Source organism: Myotis daubentonii, chromosome 17 (assembly GCF_963259705.1).
Source record: "Myotis daubentonii chromosome 17, mMyoDau2.1, whole genome shotgun sequence".
NCBI lineage: Eukaryota > Metazoa > Chordata > Mammalia > Chiroptera > Vespertilionidae > Myotis > Myotis daubentonii.
The window spans coordinates 16,629,572-16,657,198 of record NC_081856.1 but is presented as its reverse complement, the minus strand read 5'-3'; the positions used below and the strand labels follow the sequence as shown (position 1 = coordinate 16,657,198).

The following is a 27,627-nucleotide window of genomic DNA, read 5'->3' as shown; positions in this document are numbered from 1 at the left end:
TAGGTTGTAAAAGTAAAAATTTTTTATTTTGATTGATTTCTCAATGAATGGTTCAATATAATGCCAGTTTTTAATGGCAAAAATTTGGTTCCAAACTCCATGATGCTACAGAGAGCTACTACTTTTCCCAGGAAGTAGGTAAAGAGCTGGAAACAGAAAGCACGACTTCCTAGCAGCATGGCAACTTCTTACCTGCAGACCCAATAGCCTGCACCTTCTATACTCTAAACGGCACAAAGATGAGCTGGTGACAAAAGTGAGAAGTGGGGAACAAGATATGAACACAGAAAGGAGCAATACATGTACGTAAAGACAACAAAAATGCAAATACTCTAAGGATTTTAAAGGATAATTATAGAAAAGAGAACCAAATATTTTACTCAAATGTTTTTAGAGACTTTCTGTAGAGATACAAATATATATCTTTTTTTATCCAAAAATATGTTTTATACAGATAAATGCTTCTCAATTAAAGATGGGACCAAAGCTATAGTTGTAACATAAAGCACTATTTCCTTTTAAGACTATTTATCCACCTGAATTTTCAATTTTTTTAAGGTTAGTGTATTAAATGTTTTCCAAATAAGATTACCTGACATTCTTTTTATAGATATAAATCAAATAGGCATTATTTTTAGAAAGGGTCTGCAGGTTAAACATGTTCTTTTAAGATGCTGTGCATATTGAACTTATGACAAGCCCCATTAAGAATCATTATTAATAAACATATCAAAAAGGGCTATGTCAGATTTTCTTCTTTGTAGTAAATATTTAATTTTCTGATTTCCCATTTACAAGTGTTGAAAATGCACAAGAAAGATTTTACTTCACAAGTACTTTTATGTTAATAGAAGATATTTTGATTCAACAAATATGGCAAAAATCTCCACACTGTAACCAATAGTATGTTTTTTCCTTAAAAAGAAAGGGATGTAACACTAACAACCACTACCTAAAAAATAAAGCACACTATTATTTTGGCGAATTTACAAATCTTTTTTTCCCTGGTGTAAAGGCTACAAAAATTCCTAAAAATTAGAGAACACTGAAAACATATTAAAGTTTGACATCCAACTTTATATTATTTCCATTTTACTCTGAAAGATAACTTAAAAAATATGACCTGGCTGGAAGAGGCCATCTTGCTAATATAAAAAATCAGTGAGACCAAGAAACTGTATCATTGATATGTAGAATTTTTGCAAATAGTTATCTCTCCAAATCATTAGAAAATGTTCAAAGATAAAAAATAAAGTAAAATATGGTGGTGGTCCCTAAACTATTTTAAAGGCAAGTAGCTTAGTCTAAGCTAAGATATTTTTCTCACTCATAGTAATTATCCTCCCCTCAACTGCCCTTTAAAAATACATGAAACAGTACAATAGCGAGAATCAAAGAGCACAAACTGCATTTTTAAGAACAGGGAAAAAAAATCTCTAGTGCTGAAAGATATAGTACAAAGGAGATTTCTTTGGGGACATTAATCAATTGGATTATAATTCATTATGAAGATTTCTCTTTTCTATTACGAGGAGAGTCTGCTCCATTTGAAGTTACTGTTCCATTTACACCATTTTCTAAAAAGAAAAAAGAATCAGTGTTACCCTCTTTCATGAAGAAACACAAGTATCTTTATACATAAAGGTACCTTCAGAGAAGAAAATTTAAAATCTTATACTTTGATGCCCTTAGATAAAACGTATTCAACAGTGCGTAATCTTTACTAGCATTTAACCCATCATAAAACCTGATTTAAACACTGAATTCAAAGAAGCAAATTAAAGGGAAAGTAACTATAATGTTATAAGATCTCAATAATAAAAAAAAGTAACTACTATTGAAAGCAGAAAAAAGTGACTCAAGATTAACTCTAAAAAACAATTATAAGAATTTTTTTTTAAATTTTTTATATGTATTTTATTGAGTTTTTACAGAGAGGAAGGGAGAGAGATAGAGAGTCAGAAACATCGATGAGAGAGAAACATCGATCAGCTGCCTCCCGCACATCTCCCACTGGGGATGTGCCCGCAACCCAGGTACATGCCCCTGACCGGAATCGAACCCGGGACCCCTCAGTCTGCAGGCCGATGCTCCATCCACTGAGCCAAACAGGCTTCGGCAATTATAAGAATTTTTTTTTTTTTTTAATTATAAGAATTTTTAAGTAGTCTTTAGAGCAGTGCTTTTGGTAGAAATAAAAACCCTTTCACATTTGATAGCAGATAAAGTTCTTGGGATTATGTTTCCTTATAACATACTAAAAGTTGGCATTTAGGATTGCTTATGTTTAAGAGTGTATCATGGCCTGGCCTGCTTGGCTCAGTGGTTGAGTGTCGATCTATGAACCAGGAGGTCATGGTTCGATTCCTGGTCAGAGCACATGCCTGGGTTGCGGGCTTGATTCCCCACAAGGGGTGTGTAGGAGGCAGCCAATCAATGATTCACTTTCATCATTGACTAGAGGTCCGGTGCACGAAATTCGTGCACGGGTAGGGTCCCTAGGCCTGGCCAGTGATAAGGGCCGATCAGGGCCTTCTGGCTGCCGGCTGGGGCCTTCTTCATTCTGTGCCACCCCCTGGTGGTTAGTGCACATTATAGTGAGCAATTGAGCTCCCGGTCAAATCCCCGTGGGGACAATTTGCATATTAGCCATATATGTATATACACACACACACACACACACACACACACACACACATATATATATATGTAGAAAATATAATAAAAGCCTAAGCAACCGTCAAGGTGGAACAATCAGAAAGACTGGTCACTATGATGCGGACTGACCACCAGGGGGCAGACACTCAATGCAGGTCACTGATCCCACAGCCTTGAGCCAGAATTAGGGCTCAAGGCTGGCGAGCACAGTGGCAGTGGTGGGAGCCTCTCCCGCCTCCACGGTAAAGCTAAGGAGCAGCTAGCTGAGCAGTAAGGAGCAGGTGGTAAGGAGTGAGGGGTCCTGGACTGCAAGAGGCTACAGGCGGGCTGAGGGAACCCTGCCCCCCCCTCCTGCCTCCAGTGCATGAATTTCATGCACTGGGCCTCTAGTGTATGTATGTGTGTGTATATATATATATACATATACACACACACACACACATATACATACATACACACACACACATATATATGTATATGTTTCTATCTATTTCTTCCTCTGAAAAAACAACAACACTCTAGGTAATGGAAGGAGACATGACTTGGGGTAGTGAACACACAATACAATATATAGATGATGTGGTATAGAACTGCACACTGAAACCCATGTAATTTTATTAACCAAAGTCACCTCAATAAATTCAATAAAGAAGTAAAAACACAAAAAATAAAGATCACTCTTGATTAGACAGCTTTACTGGTGAATCCTTCCAAACATTCAAAAATAATGCTGATGTTACACAAAGGACAAATTGCCCAAGATTTTCTGTAAAGCTAGGGTAACCCTGATACCAAAATCTAACAAGACTATTTTACCAGAAGAAAAAAAAGGAGAGAAGTACAGGCCAATCTTTTACATGAACACAAATATAAAAATCCTAATAAAATATTAAAATAAATCAATCTAGCAAAAATGATGTTATCATCATCAACTTGGGTTTATGCCAGGAATGCAAGATTGGATTTATATTTGATAATTAATACATTAAAAAATACACATCATTATCCTTTATGAATATAAATGTGAAAATGACACATTTAAAAAAATAGAAAAATAGAAAACCAAATCAAGCAACATCTTAAGAGTATTATATACCATGACCAAGTGAGATTTATCCCAGGAATGCACTGTTGACTGAACATTAAAAAATCAATTAATATAAGCTATGATATCAATAGAATAAAAGACAAAAACCATTTGATTATCCCAGTAGATGAAGAAAATGCAAGTGACAAAATTTAAAAGCCTTTCATAATAAAAAATATAATCGCATAGAAGGGAATTTTCTCAATCCAATAAAGACCATTTAGAAAAAACCCATAGGTAACATACTTAATGGTAAAAGACTGGATGCTTTCCCCCTAAGATGAAGAACAAGGGGAGGAAGTCTGTCTGCTCTTGCCACTTCTATTTAAAATTTTTCTTGAGGTCCTAGCCAGGGTATTTGGTGAAAAAATGAAATAAAATGCATCCAGATTGGACAAGAAGTAGTAAAACATCCTCTATTTATAGATGACATGATCCTATAAACTGAAAATGCAAAAACTACTAAAATAATAAAATAATCTAATAAGTTCAGCAATGTTGCAGGATATAAGATCAATATGCAAAAATCAACTGTACTTCTACATACTGGCAATGAAAAATCCAAGACTGATATTAAAAAGATAGTTCTATTTGCAATAGCATAAAAAAATAAAATGCTAAGAATAAATTTAACAGAAGCACAAGACAAACAACGAGAACTAAAATTTAGCTGAAATAAATCAAAGATCCCTCCCACCCCCAAATGGAAAGATATTTGGTTCATCCAAGGCAGTCTACAGATACAAGGTAGTCCACATCAAAAGCTCAGTGAGCTTGTTTGCAGAAATTGACAAGGTGATCATAAAATTCATATGGAAATGCAAAGAACATAAAAAATAACCAAGTATTTTAAAATAACATAAATATGCACATAAAAAACATAAAACAATAACATAAAAAAGAATAAAAGTGGATGACTCACATTTCCTAATTTCAAAACTTACTATAAAGCTACAGTAATTCACACAGTGTGGGTACTGGCATAAGACTAGGCATAGAGATTAAGGAAAATAGAACTGAGAATCCAGAAATAAATTCTTACTTTTAAAATCAACTGATTTTCAACAAGAGCATCAAGACAATTCAATAGATCAGTCTTTTCAATAAAAAGTGGATATGCAAAACAATGATTATAAAATGGTGCAGCCACTTTGAAAAACAGTTTTAGCAGGCCCCCCAAATGGTAAATCTGTTTTTACCATATGACCTAGCAATTATACTCATAGGTATATACCCAAGAGAATGAAAAACAGGTCATCAGACAACAACATGTACACAAATGTTTACTGCATTACTCATAACAGCCAAAAAGTGGGAACAACCCAGATATTCATCAATTAATAAACATTGGATATCCATACAATGGAATATTTGGCCATAAAAATCAATGAGTAGCAGCAGTACATGCTAAAACATGAATGAACCTTAAAAACATACTAACTTAAAGAAACCAGTTACAACAGATCATATACTGTATGATTCCATTTATATGAAATGTCCAGAACAAGATCAAGCAATCAGATGTTATTAAATAAGAGACACACACACACACACACACACACAAACTATTCCACTTGGAACGCAAGAGCAGATGGGAAAGAGCTGTAAAGAGGTTTTGTTTTTTAGTATGAGTAAGATGCTTGAAAGCACAAACTATCACTGAAACTGCCCATATACTAATACACTGGCTTATAGTGGTTTGGAATAATCAAGTGGGGAAAGCTTCTGAGTCGACAGCTTTTGAGGGAAGTAACTGACCCTAGGAAACCACCAAACTGTAGAATGGGGCAAGATTACCTTGCCTCTAATTTTGCTTAAAAGTAGAATACAATTTTCTCTATAGGATTTTAAATCTTAGTAACATTATAAATAAGCGCCAAAACATTTTTTTTTTAGTGTTTTCTACTCCAGGTTTTTCACTGCTTACTGAATACAAACCTGTTCCTTTTCTAGATCTGCCCTTTGTCACTGTTGGCTTCTTCTTCACAGTTGGTGCCTGAAAAGTAGAATGTTCTCTCCACCTGCGAAGCTGAAAATTAATGAACTTCCACATCATGAATGCTTGGGTAATGCAAATCGATGCCAGAACAGCAATTCTGAGAATATGAAAAAATAAACACAATATCAGAGTGCATCAAAACAATGCTACTTAAAAAAGTGGTCTATCTTGTTTTGATAGTATTAATTTAGTGCTGAATTCCCAAGTAATTATTCCATTAATAATTAACCCCAGAAGTTAAATAAATGGTTTGGCATTTAAATTTAGACATATAAAGCAGGTATGAAATGAAATGAGTATTTTCCCTAACCTCCATATTTTTTAGGTATTTCATGGCATAAACTGCTAATACATACTATACAGCTGTACAAAGTGAGAAAGATCTTAAATGGACTGTACCTTACGCCCAGCACATTGAAGTTTCCAGTACTGAAATCCAGCTTCTGGTTCTCTGCTCTTGCAAGGCCAAAGCCAACAGTGAGTACTGAAAGAATTAAAGTCAGAAGTCTTCCCAAAACAAACAGAACTGCCCACAGAGAAAAGCTGGAAGAAAAATGTCATAAGTCAAATTCATAAAATTGCAACAATAAGAAAATATTCTAGTAGGAATCAGACTCTATTAAGTAAATGCATATTAAAACAACATTTGTTATTTTCCTGCAAAAATAATTCTCCAAGTAAAATATTTGGAAGATGCTGCATATCACTCTCTCAGAGGTACATATTAGCATATTTAAGGTTCTATGAGGTCCAGTAAAGAAACATTTTATTTTTTGTTTGGCTAATCCTCTTTTTACTCCATAGAATGACCTTCACAACTCCTGGTATATATAGTAATTTTGAAAACTGCTGGAGAAAACACAACAAAAGCTGTGTTGTAAGTAGGACCCCAATTCTCATTTAAGAGTCCTAGTTCTACTTTTTTTTTTTTTTAAAAGACTTTACTCTTTACAATACCGCTTCAATTCTCTTTTCAGTTCAATTTTCCCATCAAAATATTTTCATATTTTTAAGGTTATATAATTTATTATTTCATTTTCTTCTGAAAGTTCACTTTCTTATAATACCTTGTCCAAAAGAAAAACATGCATTAAGCAAGATTGGAGAAGTTAGAAAAGTATACTCAAAAAGCCTTCAGGATTACAAGTTCCCACATAATATCTCTCCAGCTAAAAAGAGACTCCATTTAGAGAAAATACCCACCTGAGTTGCTATTAGTTTCATTTTATTTAAAGCTGTAAAGTAATATAACTGCCCACAGGATGGGCCTTGGCAACATAGGCACTGGCTTTAATTACAACAGAAACAAAATGGCTAACCAACTTACCCTTTCTGATACTTTTCATCAGTGAAATAAAACAGGCGGGAAATGTGGAAAAGAAATTCCACAAAATAATGTGGCACCAAAAGAACAAGTCCTAGATGATTCAAGCTGTTAAAAGAACAAATTTAAAATGTAAAGGTTACTTATCAACTAAGGCAGATTAGCATACTATACACACCCAAGAAAAATCCTAACTTACTTCAAAAGATAAGCTCCGGCGATGTGAAAGAGGTAAAGGCCTATGTAGACAAGCTGCCGAGGAATATCCTCCTGTAAACAGAAAACTGCATTGTAGGTGAAACGTGCTGACACATTTCTGTTCCTTAGGAGCACTGTGGTAGGGTGAGAAATGGACTATTAGAGAGGACCTGAGGGTATTCTGCCACTTGCACCCTACCCCAACTGCTCGTCCCAATCAGCAGCATAATTTAGCAAGTCATTTAATTTCGTTTGGCTTCAGCTACCTCATCTGTAACGTGTGACTAATACTTGGGTTTGCCTGAGTCAGATGAATTCAAAATCGCTTGCATGCTAAGATCTATAGTTCTTTTGATAATAAACATTTATTAGATGACACACTATTAATACCCATGATAATGTCCTTCTAATATTAAAATTGCTATGGTTAGAGGTAGAGAGGCTTTTGTTTTACCTAAAACAGTATTTATATTTTTTAGGTCATGCTTTTAATTCCTTTCACTATCAGTTATAGTCACTAAATCCAAAAGTTAAAATTTTATCTTCTCGCTTAGGATACTATCTAATTGTTTATTCTTCCTTCTTTTCTTAATAACCCTCTAAGCCACGTATCCACATTGAATTCTGCTTCTCTTTTATTCTCTCATAGTCCTAGAAGTCTAGTTATCTTAGAAACAGTGTTTTTTAAAAATGTAAGTCAAGCCCTAGCCGGTCTGGCTCAGTGGATAGAATGCCAGCCTGCGGACTGAAGGGTCCCAGGTTCAATTCCAGTCAAGGACACATGCCCAAGTTGTATGCTTGGTTCAAGTGGGGGCATGCAGGAGGTAGCCGAGCAATGATTCTCTCATCATTGATGTTTCCAACTCTCTCTCCCTCTCCCTTCTTCTCTGAAATCAATAAAAATATAAAATAAATAAAAAATGTAAGACATACTAGTGGATCATAAAATCAATTCAGGGAGTCACACTAACCTCTTCTAAAATATGAAATGAAGCCCTAGCTGGTTTGGCTCAGGGGATAGAGCGTCGGCCTGCGGACTGAAGGGTCCCGGGCTCAACTCTGGTCAAGGGCACATGCCCGGGTTGCAGGCTCGATCCTCAGAGTGGGATGTGCAGGAGGCAGCTGATCAATGATTCTCTCTCACCATTGATGTTTCTATCTCTCCCTCGCTCTTCCTCTCTGAAATCAATAAAAAACATTTTAAAAAAAGAACAAATGATTAAAAAACCCTATAAGAATTAAAAAAAAAAAAAAAGAAAATGCTAGTGTGTAGAGTAAGCACACTGTATCGTTTCATGAAAATTTTATTCCAGATTTTACACACACACACACACACACACACACACACACACACACACACACAGAATCATGACATAAAATCTAGTTTTCATTTTGGGTTGCAGTGAAAAATATTTGTAAAATACAGTGATGGGCCCAATAAATACTTGCTAATTTATGAAATGCCTGTACCTTGCATTTCTACTCTCCTAATTTTGGCAGTTTTCCCTATACAGTTATCCTGTGGCATTTCCAAAGTTCATTTACACCACTTTGAGTTTATGGAAGCCCTACATTAGCATCTGCTTTTATAACCGAAAGAAATCCCAATAGGATTATATAAAAAATGGCCACAAGTGAAAAGCATTTAGCATGTCTGGCAGTGAGCCTTAGAGAAGAGCAGGTAGACCCCCAAGCTCCTTCCCCAGGAACTACATCCAGCATCTCAGCATGGAGCCACCATAGCTTTGAACTGTGTCTAAGAGCATCTGTGCTCTGTCTTGAGTTACTTTGTGCAGCCATTAGCAAGGCAATTGCTGCTTTGCTTTATGGCATTTCTTTTTATGAAAGAAATGAAGCACTCTATTTTTGGATAGTGGGAGAAACCCGTGTGTGTGTGTGTCTGTGTGTGTGTGTAGAGTGTGTGTGTGTGTGTGTGTGTGTATGGCTATGTTAGTCATTTCAGTAGAGTTACTTCATCGAGTCTTCTGAGAAAGAGTAGAGATTTTATAAGTGTAGTTTTGAACTTGAAAACTCTCCTCTAGTAATAATGGTACAAAGATCAAGTGTTAAAGGTGGAACATAAGACAGTCTAATGGTCCTATAGACATAACTATGTTTGGGGACTTTCAGGGAAGATTCCTGGACATAATGCCAGGTTTATAGTGGTTTGTACAACCGGAGAGAGAAGTATCTTTGAGAATAAGCAGTCTTAAGGTCCTTTCCAAATGATTTTCTACTTCTGATAATATTTCTCCTTACCAAAGGAGAGAAGAGAACTTCTTTCTTCTGTTATAATCACTTCAGAACAGCTCAGGTATAAATGTAACTTGATATGCTATATACATGCTTGATATATGATATGCTATATGATTTTATGTAAACTTTTCCTATCAGGAATCAGAAATGAGGCTTTACTTATTTTTTGTTGAGAGATTAACAAACATTTATGCCCTAGCCAGATGGCTCAGGTGATTAGAGTATTGTCCCATACACCAAAAAGGTTGCGGGTTTGATTCCCGGTCAGAGTATATACATAGGTTGTGGGTTCGATCCCAAGTTGGGACGAGTACAAAGTAACCGATCGATGTTCCTCTCTCTCTAAAATCAACAAACATATCCTTGGGTAAAGATGAAAAGAAAAAAAAAAGTTAAACTTTTTTATACTGGAATGGAAAAATATATAATGAAAATGTGTTAGAAAAGCTTTGCTAACTTTATATATTCTTAATGCTAATGGTCATGTAGTTTACATAAGAATGAAATAATGAAATGATGACTTAAAATTCTGATTCTAATGTTTCAAGGAAAATAATAAATATAGAACACTAAGTCAAACCAAATTCTAAAATTATAAATAACTTCAAGTGACATTTTTGGTTGTTATTCTAACTACTTTTAATTAGAAAGGTCTGCCATATACTTTAGTGAATTTCTATTTTTCTAAAAAAATGCTTTCTTAACTATACTGTACTACAAAACAAACTTTACTTTAAACTGAGCATTACATATATGCCAAAACATAAGGCAAAGCTCACTCCTTAAATCACAGATGGAGCCATCTCATACTTAAATCTTTCCAAAGCTCTCACAGTATAGTAATCTATACTGATAATAGCCTTAAAAACCTTAGTCAAGCCCTAGCCAGTTTGGCTCAGTGGACAGAAAGAGCATCGGCCTCAATGTTCAATTCCGGTCAAGGGCACATGCCTTGGTTGTGGGCTCGATCCCCAGTGTGGGGCATACAGGACACAGCCAATCAATGATTCTCTCTCATCACTGATGTTTCTATCTCTCTCTCCCTCTCCCTTCCTCTCCTGAAATCAATAAAGACATCTTAAAAAAATATATATCTTTAGTCAATATAATTTCTAAATGCTTATAGAGGTTTAATGGAGGAATCAGTAAGACAGAAGTAAAGATAGTATAGTTTGAAACAATGAACCTAGATGATTCAAAAAGTGGCTCTAATGATGAATGACATATTAACAAGTTTGCATTTGAAAAGTGTGAATATAATTTTCAAGAAGTAGGAATGGGGAAAAAAGCATTATTCCAATTTAATATACTTTCTATTATACACAATTATATGTATGTATAATTAAATTAAATAAACTATCAGAAATAAAACATTTGGTTGTTTCATCCATACTTCCCTGAAACTTCATATATTCAATTTGGCTAAGAAATTACATTTTGGCCTGGCTGGTGTAACTCAGTGTTTGAGCATCAACTAATGAACCAGGAGGTCACGGTTGGATTCCTGGTCAGGACGCATTTCCCAGGTTTCAGGCTCAATCCCCGGTAGGGGGTGTGCAGGAGGCAGCCAATCAATGATTCTCTCATTGATGTTTCTATCTCCCTCTCCCTCTCCCTCTCCCTTCCTGTCTGGAATGAATAAAAATACATTTTAAAAAAGGAAATTATATTTTGAATCTTTTCATAGGCAAAATGGAGGATTGTTGTTTATATTGAAGCACATATATGTAATTAAAATATTCTCAAGAAAAACTGAGTTATTCATGACTAACATACCTCTTGAACTGCTAACAGTGTTCCATTCTTTCTTCACTTCTCTGTAGAATTGTTTCAAAACTATCACTATGCTAGTTTCTTCCAGTAAAGATTTCTTCCAAAAATAATTTTCTGAGTAAATTTTAAGAAACTGTTTAACATATATACAGCTGTTACTTTCAAATTATGTTAATTACTTGAAACAGTTACTTTTGACTGTAATATGTAGGTGTTAAAAATAGTTTCAGTTAAGTTCTAAGTTATGCAAATTATTCCATAAAAATTAGATTGCATTTCTGGAGAAATGCCATCTGGCAGGAACTGTTAAGAACTAAAATAAACAATTATTTTGAAAGATCCCTATTTACTTACATGATCAATGACCAAACTATAGAATATGGATTAATAGTAAAACCCAGAGGTATGGGTATACAAGTATATGAAGAAAGCTTTCAATACTTGAGCCCTGGAACTAAGACATCAAGAAACTATACTTTTCAGCAGCACTGTCCTAAAGCACTTTCTGCAAGGATGGAAACTTCTCCATCTCTGCTATCCAAAATGGCAGTGTAGCCACATGCAGCTAATGGGAATCTGAGATAGGCCTCGTGTGACCAAGAAAGTGAATTTTGTTTTTATTACATTTTAAATGGGACCAGTGGCTACTGTTTGGACAGCGTAGCTCTAGGACATCCATGGTTCACACTGAGAGCTTACTGAATATGGAAGGGCTACTGGAAATTGGGAGTCTACAAATTTTATCTTCAGACAATTCGAGATCAAAGGTTTTATGGATTATCATCCTAATCCTTATAATCAACTTAACTAGAAAAAACATTCTACTTTATAAAAGAAATCAACATAATGTGGTGCTGTTTTTTCATGGTAGCAGACACATCAATATGACAACCACATAGAACACAAAAAAACACAAACACAAAACAGTAGTAAATCAAAACACTATACTCATGAAATCTTTGTAGCACATATAGAAAGAAGTGACTGGTGATTGAGGAGGCAGAGATAAACTGGTCACTGGAAGGGTTGTTACATTTCTATTTAGGAAAGCTTCTTAAAGACAATGAAAAAATGTTTTAAATGTGGAAAATGTATACATATGTACATATAAAATAGGGGGTTAAATGAATCCTCACGTAACCATAACCCAGCTTCAATAGTTGTTAACTCATGAGCAAACTTGCTTCATCCCTATCCTCATCTATGTACAATTTCATATATGGGAATTTTAAAATAATCTCTCCCCCCAAAAGGGAATAAAAGTGCTTCATTAATTTATCATAGGGAAAAGGTATTTCAGGAAAAAGAACTGATGTGCTGGGGTTATAAAATTAGAGATTAATGGGAATGAAGCACAGGAGAGAGCAGAAGAGAAGGGACCAGAGAGGGAAGCTCAGATGAGGGACCCTTAGAGCACAGTCAGTAGCTCTACTTTAGTTTAAAGTAACAGGAAGCTAGCGTAGATTTTAGAGGAGAAAGAGTTCAATAAAGGAAATCAAGTTGCTTTGTAATATCACGGAAGTCTGACTTCAGAAGTATGGAGGGTAAAGCTGGAAAAAAGAAAACTGCAGTGCCCAGGAGTTTATTTGTCCAGATAAAACAGACACCTCTCCCACATGCTAAAAAGGGAATGCTCCACCCAGGTCAGGAAAAGCCTCACTGGTGAATATTTAACTGTGGTTTACTTGTTTCAATACTGAATTTTCCTTTGGGAATTACACACAGAACAGTTAGTTGTGGTAAATCTGATTAATCCTTATGTCAATAATATGAAATTAATATTACATTTCAAAATTTAACTTATTTAAATTACTAGTAACAATTTTAAAACAAGCAATTAGCATGTCTAATGTAAAAGATCCCCCTCTAAGTAAAAACTAAAGCCCCCCCTCCAAATAAATACTTAAGGAAACCTAGTCTTTGTGGAAAGAGGGGAGCTGGGAGAAGAATGGGGGAAGACTTGAGGTAAGAGGGAGGTTAGAGACACAAAAGGAAAAAAAATGACAGATAATTTTAAAATCACAAAATCCCAGCTTACTTTTTTGGTTTTCTGGAAGTACAGCTCAGGAAAAGCATGAAACCAGTAAGCCAACTGTAATATGTAGAAAAACTTCACCTGAAATCTGTGTAACACAAGGAAGTAAAAAATACATTTTAAAGCCTGATATTTTTAAAGACTAAAGTTAAAAATGAACACTGAAACTGAGGATATACTAAGTAGTTAATGTTTGCACTATCATTTCAGGTGCCCTTACAATTAATACTCTATGCACCTTTCAACAACTCTCCCTCAGCCACTTCCCCTATCTCCCTGGGATATTTCCACCACCAGTCAATTCCTCTGGATTAAGCAGCAGAAGCAAAGACATCATCTGAAGAACCCTGTAAACATGCAAGCTAGCTGGAAGGAACCAGAGCCCTGGGTCTATTAGATAATTAATACTGATTCATGTGTCATGTTAGCTACTGAACACATACGGATCATGACTGAGGGACTCAAACCACAGATCTAGAAAGTTTCATCAAAAGGGAAGTGGGAGCCAGGCCAGCATGGCTCAGAGGTTGAGCAGCGACCTATGAACCAGGAGGTCAGGGCTCAGATTCCTAGTCAGGACACTTGCCTGGGTTGTGGACTCGATCCCCAGTAGGGGGCATGCAGGAGGCAGCCAATCAATGATTCTCTTATCATTGATGTTTCTATTTCTCTCTCCCTCTTCCTTCCTCTCTGAAATGAATAAAATTAAAAGGGAAGTGGGAAGCCGAAACCGGTTTGGCTCAGTGGATAGAGCGTCAGCCTGCGCACTGAAAGGTCCCAGGTTCGATTCCGGTCAAGGGCATGTACCTGGGTTGCAGGCACATCCCCAGTAGGAGATGTGCAGGAGGCAGCTAATCGATGTTTCTCTCTCATCGATGTTTCTAGCTCTCTATCTCTCTCCCTTCCTCTCTGTAAAAAAATCAATAAAATATATTTAAAAAAAAAAAAGGGAAGTGGGAAAGGCACAAGACTGACATAAAAGCAAAGGCACACAGATTAAAAATCACCTGAAACTAGAATAATCCCAATTTCAAATATCCCCTGGCTTTTCTCTTAGTGAAATATGGTAACTCTACCTGGATGGAACACTGAGAGTCCCAAGTAAATGGAGGTCAACCAGGATTAAAAAGAGCAATAAGGCAAAGAAGGTTCCCCGAGAGATATATTCTAATCAGTCTGGAATCACTAGTCTCTTTACACTGTACCCTCTAGTCCCTTCTGCTCTCTCTATTCTCCCTGCTCCTCCTCCAGAGTCTAAAATAGAAACCTCAAAGCTAATGTGAAATAATTTCCAGGGAGGGGGGAGGGAAGAAATACAGTCCCACATAAATATGATGTTTATAACCCATTCTATAAAAGTTCATTGAATTGATATAACTTTAAAAAGTTACAATGATTCAGCAGAGTGGACATTACTGCTGGCCTTGAAGATATGAAGACATGCCTGGCCATGGCATTCCCTTCACATCTTTTCTCCAAGTCTAGGTGATAAGCACCTACAGCCCGGCATGACAGAGGACAGAGAATAAACAGAGTTTCTACTGCTGTCAAGGCACATAGTCTTGGTGGGCATGGGCACAATATAAGACTTACATAAATGACACAACAATATATAGATACTGCATAAAATATTATACATCACAATGACAAATTCAGAAAAGCAAAAAATAATACAGGTTAAGTACAAGAAAAATCTGGAGTAGTTGTTCTAGAACTTAGCTTGAAGAATGAATAATATAGTTGAATGCCTTTGTAGCCAATAAGCTTCTTAAAGCACCATATAGAAACCTTGGGGGCTAGAAAGAAACAATTCCCACTCTCAAGCTTATAGTGTAAGAGAATAAAAGAGTGAAAGAATGAAGAATCCGAGGCAAAGAAAAAGAGCAAACCTATGGAGAAGATGGAGCAGGAAAGAGGAGAAAGGATGAGGGAGAAGAAAGGGACACGAGTACTAAATTACAGATTGTTATAATCAGAATTCTCAAGCTAACAAACATACTGAAAAGATTACATTCATGAAAAAAGCACACAGGAATTTTTTTCCTATGGCAGCAGGCCTGCCAAAGACATACTATTGTATGCATTCACCTAAAGTTTTAAAGAGATTAAGAATGAATTCTGCTTAAAAGTGACATGATCATGGTCCTTAATTAAGAAAAGCCTGCTAGAAATAACTTACGTCATCAGGTTAGGGGGATAAGACCTCCACAAGATAGTCGGGTCTGAGATGTAGTTTTCCTAAGAAAGAAGATATAAAAATTAGTCTATTAGTATAATGCAACCTTCTTGGAAAATAAGACAATATTTTCATTTCTTAAACTCCCTATGTCAAGTTCTAAAGAGCCCCCAAAGTCAAACTCTTCAGTTGTTTTAGTTTTGTCAACTCAGCTGAATTGCTTACTTTAGTGAAGTGAAAATCAATGGATGTTCGAAGTCAAATAAGACATAATTCTTGGCCTTCTAAATTCTTTCAGTCCAGTAGAGTAAAAAATGAATGTATGCAAACAAACATCAACGAACCAAAAAAACAGAAACAGTCCATAACAGAGGTACAATAGCTGCGGGAGAGATGGATTTATCTTGGGTAATCAGAGGGTTTCGGGAAAGAGGTAGCCAGGAGATGGAAGATCAAGGTGCTGCCAAGTTTTATAGATTATGTCCACATAGCCACCAAATCTTTTTCTTAGATAACCATATCTAGTCAGTGAGAATTGTTGCATAAGGAAAAAAAATCTAAAGTGAACCATCTTTAAAAAGAATTTTTTCCCAATGAAATCTAACACTTTGTTTTTGTTTATCACTTTTAGTTTTTAAAACAAATCTTCAAGATAAAATTCACTTTGCCTATTTATTTATCTCTAACATGGTAGTTAAAAAATTATGTGTCCTGACAAACTAAAAAATATGTTAACTCAGGAGTACTAATACTACGGTTGATACTGCTTTCCCCCTCATTAGTTAGAATGATACATTTAAAGGTTTAGATTGCCTTAACTGCATAGCTAATCAACAATGTAAGTTGCTTGGAAAATATCTGAACTGTTTTTAAAGGAGGAAATGGCTAGAAACATTACAACTAATGTAACCTAGCATAGGTATCACTGACATCTTACCCTTTGTGCTAATACAGAGATGCCTGAAAATGACTACAAGATATAAAATAACATTCAACTGACTGCAAATAAGGCTTTCTCAAGCATTAAACATGGTTTAGAATGTTTGCTGTATAAAAACTAAGAGAGACTTATCCATGAAACTTGCTTTACATTAGTTCACTAGTAGAATACCTAATCTTATATAGCAATAGAAGAGGGATTTTCTAAGGTTTAGGGTTTGCTTACATTAAAAAATAGAACAGGATTTCATTTTCTGTTCTGGGTATATAATGTAAATACTTTAAGAAATGAAAATGTAAGCATAGTATATACTTACAGATACTAGAATGAATGTGCCCCAAATACAAGAAAAGAGGTAGAATGCACTAAGCTGACCAGATTCATTAAACTTGCTGTGTTTCGTTTTGGAGAAGTGCATTCGCCTGTTAATTTTCTAAAAATAAAAACAATCAATAATTAAGATTATAAAATATATTTAACATGACAATCATAGTATGGAGAGCGAGTATTTTACGAAGTATAGATTTCTAAGATTGTATACTTACATCCAACACATACTCTTGAATTATGGCATGAACAATTATCGCCACTAGCATGTAGAAGAAAATTGTAGCCAAATCTTTGATACCATAGTAATAAAAAGATGCTGATTCAGTAGCTTGTTCTTCTGAAGGCCAAAAAGGACAGGACACACATACACAAAAATATACATGAGATTATAAAAACAGCACTAAGTACAACATAGTTATGGAAACAAACAAAAGATGATTAACCTAATAAATAAGTACTACAGAAACATCATGGTAATTTGCTTTTGGACATCTTGAGTCATGGCAACAAAGAAAATTGAGGAGATATCTAGGAATTGAGAGCTTCAAAAATTACAAAGACTTGACACATGTTATGTTAGTCACAGCCATCAAAAACCAAAAAACAGGAGGGGGGTGGCCACACTCAACTCCTTGGGAAGACTGTAAAATTGACATTATCCCAGGCGTAGAGATTAGGTTACAGTTAGCCCATTTGCCTGTATTTTTAAAGAACTTTTGAAATTTTCTACTTTCTACCTCTACTTTCCAACTAGACATCTCATTATAATTCTGAAGGAAAAAGAGATTTAACCTGTATTTGATTTAGTTTTGATCTATACACTGCTTCTTAAAATTGTTTTTAATCCTTGAAATTGCTGTAATTGTTTAGAACAAAGCTTAATCAAGTACTTAGGAGTTGGTAAAGTACTTCATTTTTCTCTGGCTTATTCAAATTTCAAAACAACTTTGTGGTTCTCAGTTATATGATATCTAAATCACTAAGTCAAATATTTACAAAACTATATATAATGGGAAAAACCCAACTCAATGTTACATAATTCATCTTACATTTTATTTTTAAATATATTTTTATTGATTTCAGAGAGGAAGAGAGAAGGATAGAGAGATAGAAACATCAATGATGAGAGAGAATCATTGATCGGCTGCCTCCTCCATGCTCCCAACTGGGGATCGAGCCCACTACCCAGGCAAGTGCCCTTGGCCAGAATCAAACCTAGGACCCTTCAGTCCGCAGGCCAACACTCTATCCACTGAACCAAACCGGCTAGGGCTCATCTTACATTTTAATTAGAGAAATTCAGGGCAAGTTTACTGCCTGAATATGTTAACATTTTATGAACTGAATACCCCATTCCTCCCCCATGCTAGTTAGTTATATTACTATTTTCAACTACAATCAACTTCCAGTAACAACTTGATTTTCACATAGCATAATTTAGAAAAACCTTTTTGAAATGAAACCTAAAAGTATAGTTTGGGTGCTATTACCAAATTACCCCTAGAGCTTACTGACATCCTATTTGAAATAATGTTATAGGTAGAGCACGACAAAAAAGATGAAAATAAAATAGGCTTAAAAGGATTGTTATTGCAGAAACCGGTTTGGCTTAGTGGGTAGAACGTCGGCCTGCGGACTCAAAGGTCCCAGGTTCGATTCTGGTCAAGGGCATGTAGCTGGGTTGCGGGCACATCCCCGGTGGGGGATGTGCAAGAGGCAGCTGATCGATGTTTCTCTCTCATCGATGTTTCTAACTCTCTCTATCCCTCTCCCTTCCTCTCTGTGAAAAATCAATAAAATATATATTTTTTTAAAAAAAGGATTGTTATTATAGGTCTAAATCATAACTCACTGGTTGGGAAAACTGAAACTAAACATTGTGCCTTCAGAAACCTTGGTTGAACAATGATATTTTAAACAAATGTAAAATATCTATGCTAAAGGGAAGAGAAGGCAAAAAAAAAAGTTCTTTGACAGAATTTCAAGCTCATTTACAAAAATGTACAACAAACACTAAACACATAAAAACTGATTTCCATATAGTACATAGGGTGAAGTCAACCAAAAACATCAGATCTTACATTACAAAAATATCAAAATAATGTTCAGTCTAATCATGAATGAGATTTGTGAAAATTAATGAAGAACCTAGTGTTCACGGAAATTTCCCAGTTTGTCCAAGTGAACCTTTCTACTTAAGTAGACAATTCTAAAAGAAAACTACTTACCTGTTGCAGGGAGGGTAACATTGTACTGAAGAGTAACAAAAATGATAGCAACTTTTGCTGATATCTAGAAAGAAAAAAAAGATCAAGTCAATTTGTGACCTACCAATAGTTGATCGGGGGGAAAATATTACAGCTTCTGTCCCCAAATCTAAGAACCAAGGGCACCCTAGTTCCTGCGGCACCCTGAGAGGCACAAATGGAATTCTTGATCACCAAGGAATTGAGGATGGGAGCTCACATTAAGAGCATTCTGCAGTTCACATGAGATTGTGTAATTCACTCCTAACTTCAAGAGTTCAAAAGAAATACTCTCTACAGATCCACTAAATGGTGATTTGAAAGATTGTTTCTCTACTCTAGAGACTAATGAACACACAGGTCCTAGCAAGAAAAAAAAAGTTAATGTAAATTAAAAGAAATGGGAACACAGTAGCCATGACAAGGATCAAAGGGTTTGTGGTGTATGTGTGTTGATCTCCCACACACCTGGCATAACTAAGTGGTCAATAAATATTTAACTGACCCAACTACTGGTAAAAGTAAAGCGGTCAGAAGAGAAATACTGAATGCTTACTGAATATTTATAGGTACCAGACAAAAAATAAAACAAAGGTGAATGATACAATCCTTGATGACTACGAGCTTAGTTGGGCCAGGAAGACAAAATTATTATAATACTATAGCATCAGTGCCAATGGATATTCAGAATAAACAAACTGTTTTGGTTTTTGTTTTTTTCTTGGGTGGGGAATGAGGCATGTTCTGGAAAGGTTTCTGAGAGGATGTGGTGAGGGTGAGGGAGTTGTCTCCTTGGAAAATAAGTTGACGAGGGGGATGAAAAGGGCAGTGTAGGCAGAAGAGACAGAAAGTGCAAAAGTCAAATAGCAATAAACACAGGCCTGGCATGGGCACACATCAGAAGTGGTAGAAAAACCTAGACAAGCTATCAGTGCTAGAAAGGACCTTGTTCCTTGATCTAAGTAAGTTTAGATTTTATTTTAGACTGGAGAATTTTGAGGAGAGGGAAGTTCCTATGTGCTTTTTAGTAGCTGGCTGTGGCTTACTAAGTGGTTTCTCAAGTCTCCTTGGACCCAGACTCCACACTGCAACCAGAATCATCTGATCATGTTAACACATCTCCCCATGGGCACCCTCTGCCCGGAAATCCTTCACTAGATTCCTGTTCGTTCTCAGATGAACAAAATCTCCAATGTGCCCCAAACAACAATCCATGGTCTGACCCCTCCCCTCGGCTTCCAGCATCCAGCCTCATCTCTGACCATTTCCTCCTGTTCTCTTGTCTGTGGCATTCCTCCTATCGCAGGGTCTGTGCCGCTCTACCTAAAACTGCTAGGAAACCTTCACCCTTCAGATCCTAGTTCAGTCACACCTTTTCAAGGAAGCCTGTCCTGTCCCTTAGAGCAGGTCATTTCCTTTGTTAGATTATCTCAGAGAACTGTCTTCCTTTCAAAATACATACTCTTGGTGTAATTATATTAACAATTTCTGTCTCACTCATTAGAAAGTAAGCCCCGTAAGAGCTGGGACCATGCCTGTTTCTGCTCATCATCATATGCTAGAGACTAGCATGAGGCCTGGCACATATTAGGTGATGGCTCAATATTACTGAACTAGAGGCCAGTGCACGGATTCGTGGACCAGTGGGGTCCCTCAGCCTGGCCTGCGGGCATCGGGAGAAACTGGCTCTCTGATACCCCCACCCCCACCCCCGCGCGCCCCCTCCGAGGGGTCCTGGATTGTGAGAGGGCGGTTCTTGGGTGATGCACCCCAGAATCAGGCTCCCTCCTCTCTGGTTCTGGGTGCGTCTGCCAAGAACCACGGCTGCCAAGTCACCGCAGCTCAACAGCTCCTGCGTTGAGTGTCTGCCCCCTGGTGGTCAGTGCATGTCATAGCTACCGGTCAGATGGTCAAATGGTCACTTAGGCTTTTATATATATATACATATACATATACATACTAGATACAATATAATCTGGAGTAAGTATGCAAGTCAAGTATAAAACTTCTGTAAGAGAGCACATGAAAGATAATAAGCCCGAACTAAGGCAGTGGTAGTGGGATAGAAGTGGGACTTTCAAAACAGAATAAGGCTTGGTAAGCAAGAGTCAATGATTATGTATTGATGCTTATAGCCTAAGTGAAAAGTAATGGTATTAATAAAAATGTGGAATACAGAAGGAACAGCAGCAGGTTTGAGGAAAAAGAGAAGAAACTGAGTTCTAGATAAACTTAGATTTCTGCAGGCAGCTAAAGCCTAAGCCTGGAACTCTGCAGGGAGACGCTAGCTTAAAGACTTGGGCATCTCTATTTACAGGTAGTAACTGAAGTTGTTCAAAGTACATAAATCATCTATGGACAGGGTACAGTATTCATAGACAAATAGGACATCAGACTGTGCAGTGGGCACAGAAAAAGCTGGTGGCAAAATAAGAAATGATCAGAGAGGCAGAAAGAGAATGAAGAGAGCTTGATGCCCCCAAAGCCAAGGGGGAAACATTTCAAAAAGGTGTGGTTAATGAAGTCAAAGTTTCAAAGAACACGTGGCGGGAAGAGTGCAATGGAACAGACAACCTTAGAAGTCGCGGTCATGGCTTGAGTCGTCTCAACAAAGTAATGAGAGCGCAAGCCAATCACAGTGAACTGAGGAACAGAAGAAGAACACAGTGGTGCCGAAACCGGTTTGGCTCAGTGGATAGAGCGTCGGCCTGCGGACTGAGGGGTCCCGGGTTCGATTCCGGTCAGGGGCATGTACCTGGGTTGCGGGCATATCCCCAGTGGGAGATGTGCAGGAGGCGGCTGATCGATGTTTCTCTCTCATCGATGTTTCTGACTCTCTATCTCTCTCCCTTCCCTCTCCCTTCCTCTCTGTAAAAAATCAATAAAATATATTTAAAAAAAAAAAAAAGAACACAGTGGTACCTAGTGACAGATGCCAGGTCAGGATTTATGTTGTTTTTACGATGGGAGAGACTGAGCTTGTGTGGGGGCAACATGAGTGTATGCCTTTCTCTGGCAATGTTTAGCAATCCACAAATGGGGAGACACAGGAAAGGCAGATGGCAGGCTGGGAAGATGGTTGGCTATGCAGGATGAATGGAGAGAAAGACCAGGAGGGAAACGAAGCTGAGGGAGAGTGTGGATAAGTAGTTCAAGTCTGCAGAGAAAGCAAAGCAATGAGGGGCTAACAAACTGGAGAAAAGGAAAGGGGCCAAGGGACTATGGAAGCTCGGACTGGCTGGAGAGCGGGCAAATGAGAAGCAGAATGAAGGCGAACAGGTAAGTTGTGGCTGAGCCTCTGCTACACTAAAATTCAGGATCTGGAAATAAGCAGGTCTGTGTGATAAAGCCCAGGATATGACACCAAAGTGAGTCACTTAACTCTGGTAGAAATATAAAGGTCACTTGAATAGAAAAAGCCAGTAAGGCTTGTTATAATTTGAATCATTCACATGGATGCATTAGAGCAGAGTGATGGCATGAATTTCCTGGGTAACACTGCTTTCATGCTATTCTTTTTAATAAAGTTGATTGATTACTAAACTTCATTTTTTAATATCTTTGTTTAGACTTTCATATATATAAACATAAACACGTAAAACACACACTCACACCCCCATTTCTAGTTTAGCATATGAGGTCACGGCTACATAGACAAGACAACTTTTTAAGAGGCCCTTACAAATGACAAGTGAAATTCTTCAAAGATTAATTGAATATCAAATACCAAAAGCAAAAACAAATTAGATTATCCTTTTACGCTAGGCTTCCAAATAAAATTAAAGTCTGGTCTTCAGCTAGTTTATCATGTGACATTAAGTAGGAGAAGCAGCAGCAGCCTGGCCAGGGTGGCTCAGTGGTTGAGTGTCAACCTATGAACCAGGAGGTTACGGTTTGACTCCTGGTCAAGGGCACATGTCTGGGTTGTGGGCTTGATCCCCAGTGGGGGCCAATCAATAATTCTCTCTCATCATTGATGTTTTTCTCTCTCTCTTCCTCTCCCTTCCTCTCTAATATATATATTTAAAGTAGACTAAGAGAAAAAATACAAACTACATACCCCCAAAAAGTTTCTAGAAAATTAAACCAGTCATCACATTCTGAACCATTTCTAGGCCCCTTAAGCCACACACTACAGCCAGCAATGCTTTAAACTAATTTTACAATTAATTAATAGTAAGACAAATTAGCCTGGAATAAAATATACTACAGAAATATATAATGATTAAAAAGTAAAATTACTGCATTTATGGCAATTCTGGACATTTACAGCACCATTCGCCATTTACAAGAAAAAAAAATGACTTATTCAGATATATCTTAAATAGGTTACCACAAACTCTAATGAATTGTTTAATTCTATGTTGGATGCAACATCAAGACTATCATATATTTCTTAAAGTAGCTGCCAATGGAGCATAATGTATTTTTTTCTTTTTGTTATACAGAGGGGTTAGTATTTTGTACTTGTTAGAGGTTGGTGTGACTATTATACTGACCGGGTGCCTAAAAGATAAAAGGACAATTTCTGAATACCAAATTCTACTTTCCCACCAGTTTATATAAAATTAGGTTCTTAAAAAAAAAAAAAAAAAAAGGAAAGAAAATGTTGGTATTAAGACAAGTCATGCTTAAAAATAAACCTCCAAAAACTATTCCAAGGTGGTTGTAACTGTAAATGTCCCCCACGCCTGCACGGCCCACACAGCCCTAGACTCCTGAATACCTGGAAAGTAACTCCCTTCCAGAAGAAAATATTCCTCTTGGAAACCCACAACTCTTCTCTAGCTTCACTTTCAGAAAGCTTCCCAAGTATCCTTACATTTTTCAACTGTTCAAACTTTCCTAACTCAAATACGAAGCCACTAATTATAGACCATAATTTGCATTACGTGGACAGATGCTGACTATACTAAAAACATGATTTCAAATTTCATAAGCAATTTTTGATATCACAAAGTTTCCTGGAAATTAAAGTCTTACATTTCCCCCAAACATACTACTACTCCATCACTCTTTTCAGTATATACAGGGTGGGGCCAAAGTAGGTTTGCAGTTGTGAGACATAAAACACAAGTTTATTCTTGTATTATTTTCCATAGGAACAACTGTAAACCTACTTTTGCCCCACCCTGTATCATCTCTTTAAATACTAATGGTTGGACCCTTCTCTCACATAAAAATGCTGTCTTGTATCTTCCCACTTTGATAAATATCTAAGGAATAATAACAGCTACCACTTATGGCATGTCTCTTGTATGCCACTGAACTAGATAGGCATTACACACAGTAATTTTATTCTCTGAGTTTGTCAACGAGCCCCATTTTACAGAGAAGGAAATAATTCTGAGAAGTTAGACGACATGCCTTAGGACCTAAAGCTTAGGTCATCCAGTTTGCAAGCTGTAAAGCTCTAACTTGAACATGGAACCCTTAAGCTCGAGCATCTATGCTTCGATAGTATTTCTATATTGATTCTACATTTTGGCTAGTAATATAGTATCTATTATTGTTTTGTCAATTTCACCATAAATCCTGACATGTCCTCAATACAGTCACACAAAAGGCTTAGCTCTACTGCAAAAACATCGACTTTTCTATTATTCTAGCACAATTACTGTCATTCTATAATTGTTAACTTGGAGATTTATCTGCAGTTTTTTATTTTTTATTTACTTATTTTCAATTTACTGATTTTAGAAAGAGGGCGAGGGAAAGGAAGAGAGGAAGAGAAACATCGATTTGTTGTTTCACTTATGCATTCATTGGTTTCTCCTTGTATGTGTGTATGTGCCCTAATCAGGGATGGAACCCAAAACCTTGATGGATGGGACAATGTTCTAACCAACTGAGCTACCTGGCCAGGGCTATAAGGAATTATTTTAAAATAGCAAAACTAACCTGGTCAATTTTTCCTTGTATGTAGTTAACATGCTTTCAAATCCTAAAACTGTAACATATGGTAAGAAAAATGTACAACTTGCACAAACTTCCCTTTCCTGTATACCACTTTAATGTTCTTTTGAACTGACCCTAAAAACTTTTTAGATCATTGTTGTATCTATTTAGCTGTACAAATTTTACATATTTACATAAGGGCAAAAAACCACTCACTGTTAAAAAAATCATTAACACACGAGACAAGGTACAGATGGTGAATTTCCCTAGAATTGTGATAAGACAATGTGAAATATCTTACATAAAAGCAAAGTTAGCCTTTTCTAAGGGTCAGTATTCCTGATTTATATTCCATTTAATTCAAAGCATTGTAAACACACCTTGCAGTTAACAGTACTCCTATATTATATCTTTAAAGTGAGGAATTCTTTTTTTTAAAATATTTTTATTGATTTTAGAGAGGAAGGGAGAGGGAGAGAGAGAGAACATCAATGATGAAAGAGAATCATTGATCGGCTGCCTCCTGCACACCCCACACTGGGGATCAAACCTGCAACCTGGGCATGTGCCCTGACTGGGAATCGAACCGTGACCTTCTGGTTCATAGGTTGACGCTCAACCACTGAGCTATGCCGGCCGGGCTAAAGTGAGGACTTCTTACCATATGGAGATGGATTATGAGGAATTTATACAAAGTAGTATTTCTTTTTTGAAAAATATTTCTATTTATTGATTTTAGGAGAGAGTGGGAGAGGAGGGGAGAGAGAGAGAGAGATATCGATTTGTTGCTGCATTTATTTATACATTCCTTGGTTGATTCTTGTATGTGCCTTGACTGGGGATTGTATGGGCAACCTTGGTGTTTTGGGACAACGCTCTCACCAACTGAGCTACCCGGCCAGACCACAAAAGTATTACCTCTACTAACAAAGCAGAAAGTACAAATGAACAGAAAATTGAGAAAGGGAGTACGAATGTCGAGCACTGCACTTGTAATAAGGTCACGCATTCACACGGCACTCGTATGGCGCCTTCACACCACACTATGGGACCCTGGCACCCCCGCTGTGAGAGCAGCACAGGTGGTGTTCTGTCCTGACTCGGAGCGGAACCGGGCCGGGCCTTCGGTCACCGAGCAGGTAAGCAGCGCGGGCCCAGCCTGCAGCGGAGCAAGCTCCCTTCCACCTTTCCTTCCTCTACGCCTACTCCCTCCTCCGCAACAGACTAAGCGGAAATCAATGACACCGCCAGGAACTTACATCTACATTCAGACTTCGAAAAGCCCACTTGAAGAAAAGCAAACATAAATTAAACTACGTATTAAGTTACCCGGTAACAACAGTTAAAAGCCTATATGGACTGCATTGAAAAATTTCACTCATCCTTTGGTCACTGGCAGCCTCGTTCCACTAGCTTTTTTGTTTTTTCCCCAAGAATTCGTAACGTCCCTCATTCAACAAATAGTTCAGCAGCTGCTACACCCAGGCCCTAGTCCGGGCCCTGGAAATGGGACACACCGTCGGCCCTTACCTTCGGCGGGGGGGGGGGATGGGGGGGTCAATAAATAAGATAAGTACATGGGACAGGGCGCAGGGGCTTTGGAGAAAAATACAAAAGGGAGAGAAGGGAGGGGATTGGCGTGTGTACTGGGGAGCCGGCCGGAGGTGCCGCCTCGCCGAGCGCATCACCCACAGGCAACAGCTGTCGGCGAGCCCTCCGCCCCGGGCCGGGGGAGGGAAGGAACGCACACGCTCCCGGCACCTGCAGCCTCTCCCGCCGCCGGGAGCCACAGCAACCGCCCGGCCCCTCGGCCCTGCGGCTCGCGGCCCCGCTGTCGGGACCAGCTCCGGCTTCTTTACGGAGAAAGCCAGCGGCGGGGCAGAAAGTTGGGTCACCGGCTGGCGACTCTGCCGGCCCCGGAGCGGAGAACGGCCACCCTCGGTGCGGCCCCGAGGCCGCCGCCCCGCCCGTGGGCAGCACACGCCCGGCTCCGCGGGTTCTCATTCACCCCCACACTCGGGGCCGCCGGGACCCCCCAAGCCCCCGCGGCACGCGCGGCCTCCGCCCCCCTCCCCCCAGCCCTCGCCCGGGAGCGCCCGCCCCCGCCCCCGCCGGAGCCAGCTCGGCAGCGCTGGGCCGCCCCCGCCGCCTCGGCCCCTCGCCGGCTGCCACGTAACCCTCCGCGGGAACCAGGAACTGCGCGGCGCGGGGGGCGGCGGCGGCGGCGGCTGGAGGGGAGGGGAGGGGAGGGGAGGGGAGGGCGGGCAGCGCGTCCGCGGCGGGGGGCGGCGCGGCGGACCCCGGCCAGGCCCCGCGGCCCCAGGCCCGCACCCCGGGGGGCCGGCACCTCCCCGCCGCGACCCCAGGCGCCCGGGCGGTTGGGGCGCGGGGCGGGCTCACCTCGAACATGAGCCCCAGCAGGAAGACCATCGCCACACAGGAGACGATGTCCGCGTGATTCTGCAGGATGAATTCGTGGCTCAGGATCGGGGGGCTCTTGGTGCTCTTCCTGCGAATCGCCATGGTGAAGCCGCCGCCCGCGCTGCAGGTGCTCCGCCCGGCTCCGGTCTTCCCGCTGCTCACCGACCAGCCGCCGCCGCCGCCTCCCCCTGGCTGCTCCTCACAGCCCCGCCGCGGCCGCTCGCTGGGGCTTCACTTCCCATCCCACAGCCAGTACGCAGCCGCCGGGGCCGCCCGGAAAAAAAAA

The 27,627-nt window shown here is 38.6% G+C and overlaps 1 protein-coding gene across 2 annotated transcripts; it reads right to left on the bottom strand.

Annotated features, from left to right (window-relative positions):
- TRAM1 (translocation associated membrane protein 1) lies at positions 1-27,627 on the bottom strand. 2 transcript variants are annotated; one of them, XM_059672916.1, is made up of 11 exons: positions 27,321-27,627; positions 19,005-19,068; positions 16,992-17,110; positions 16,763-16,879; positions 15,510-15,568; positions 13,334-13,418; positions 7,268-7,338; positions 7,072-7,176; positions 6,144-6,287; positions 5,684-5,841; positions 1-1,577 (listed from the first exon to the last, which is right to left on the bottom strand). In XM_059672916.1, exons 1-11 carry the CDS (start codon positions 27,441-27,443, stop codon positions 1,504-1,506), a joined length of 1,119 nt encoding a protein of 372 aa, XP_059528899.1. In that variant the 5' UTR covers positions 27,444-27,627; the 3' UTR covers positions 1-1,503. The 2 variants fall into 2 exon arrangements, with proteins under 2 accessions (XP_059528899.1, XP_059528898.1); XM_059672915.1 differs by having other exon boundaries at positions 16,992-17,113; positions 27,321-27,626.

Excerpts from the sequence above, each read along its gene's own strand:
- TRAM1 (XM_059672915.1), bottom strand. The coding sequence starts at position 27,443 with ATGGCGATTCGCAGGAAGAGCACCAAGAGCCCCCCGATCCTGAGCCAC. Across the intron at positions 16,880-16,991 it reads TTCAAGAGTATGTGTTGGAT|AAAATTAACAGGCGAATGCA; the intron begins GTAAGTATACAA and ends TTTTATTTTTAG. Across the intron at positions 5,842-6,143 it reads TTCAATGTGCTGGGCGTAAG|AATTGCTGTTCTGGCATCGA; the intron begins GTACAGTCCATT and ends TCATATTCTCAG.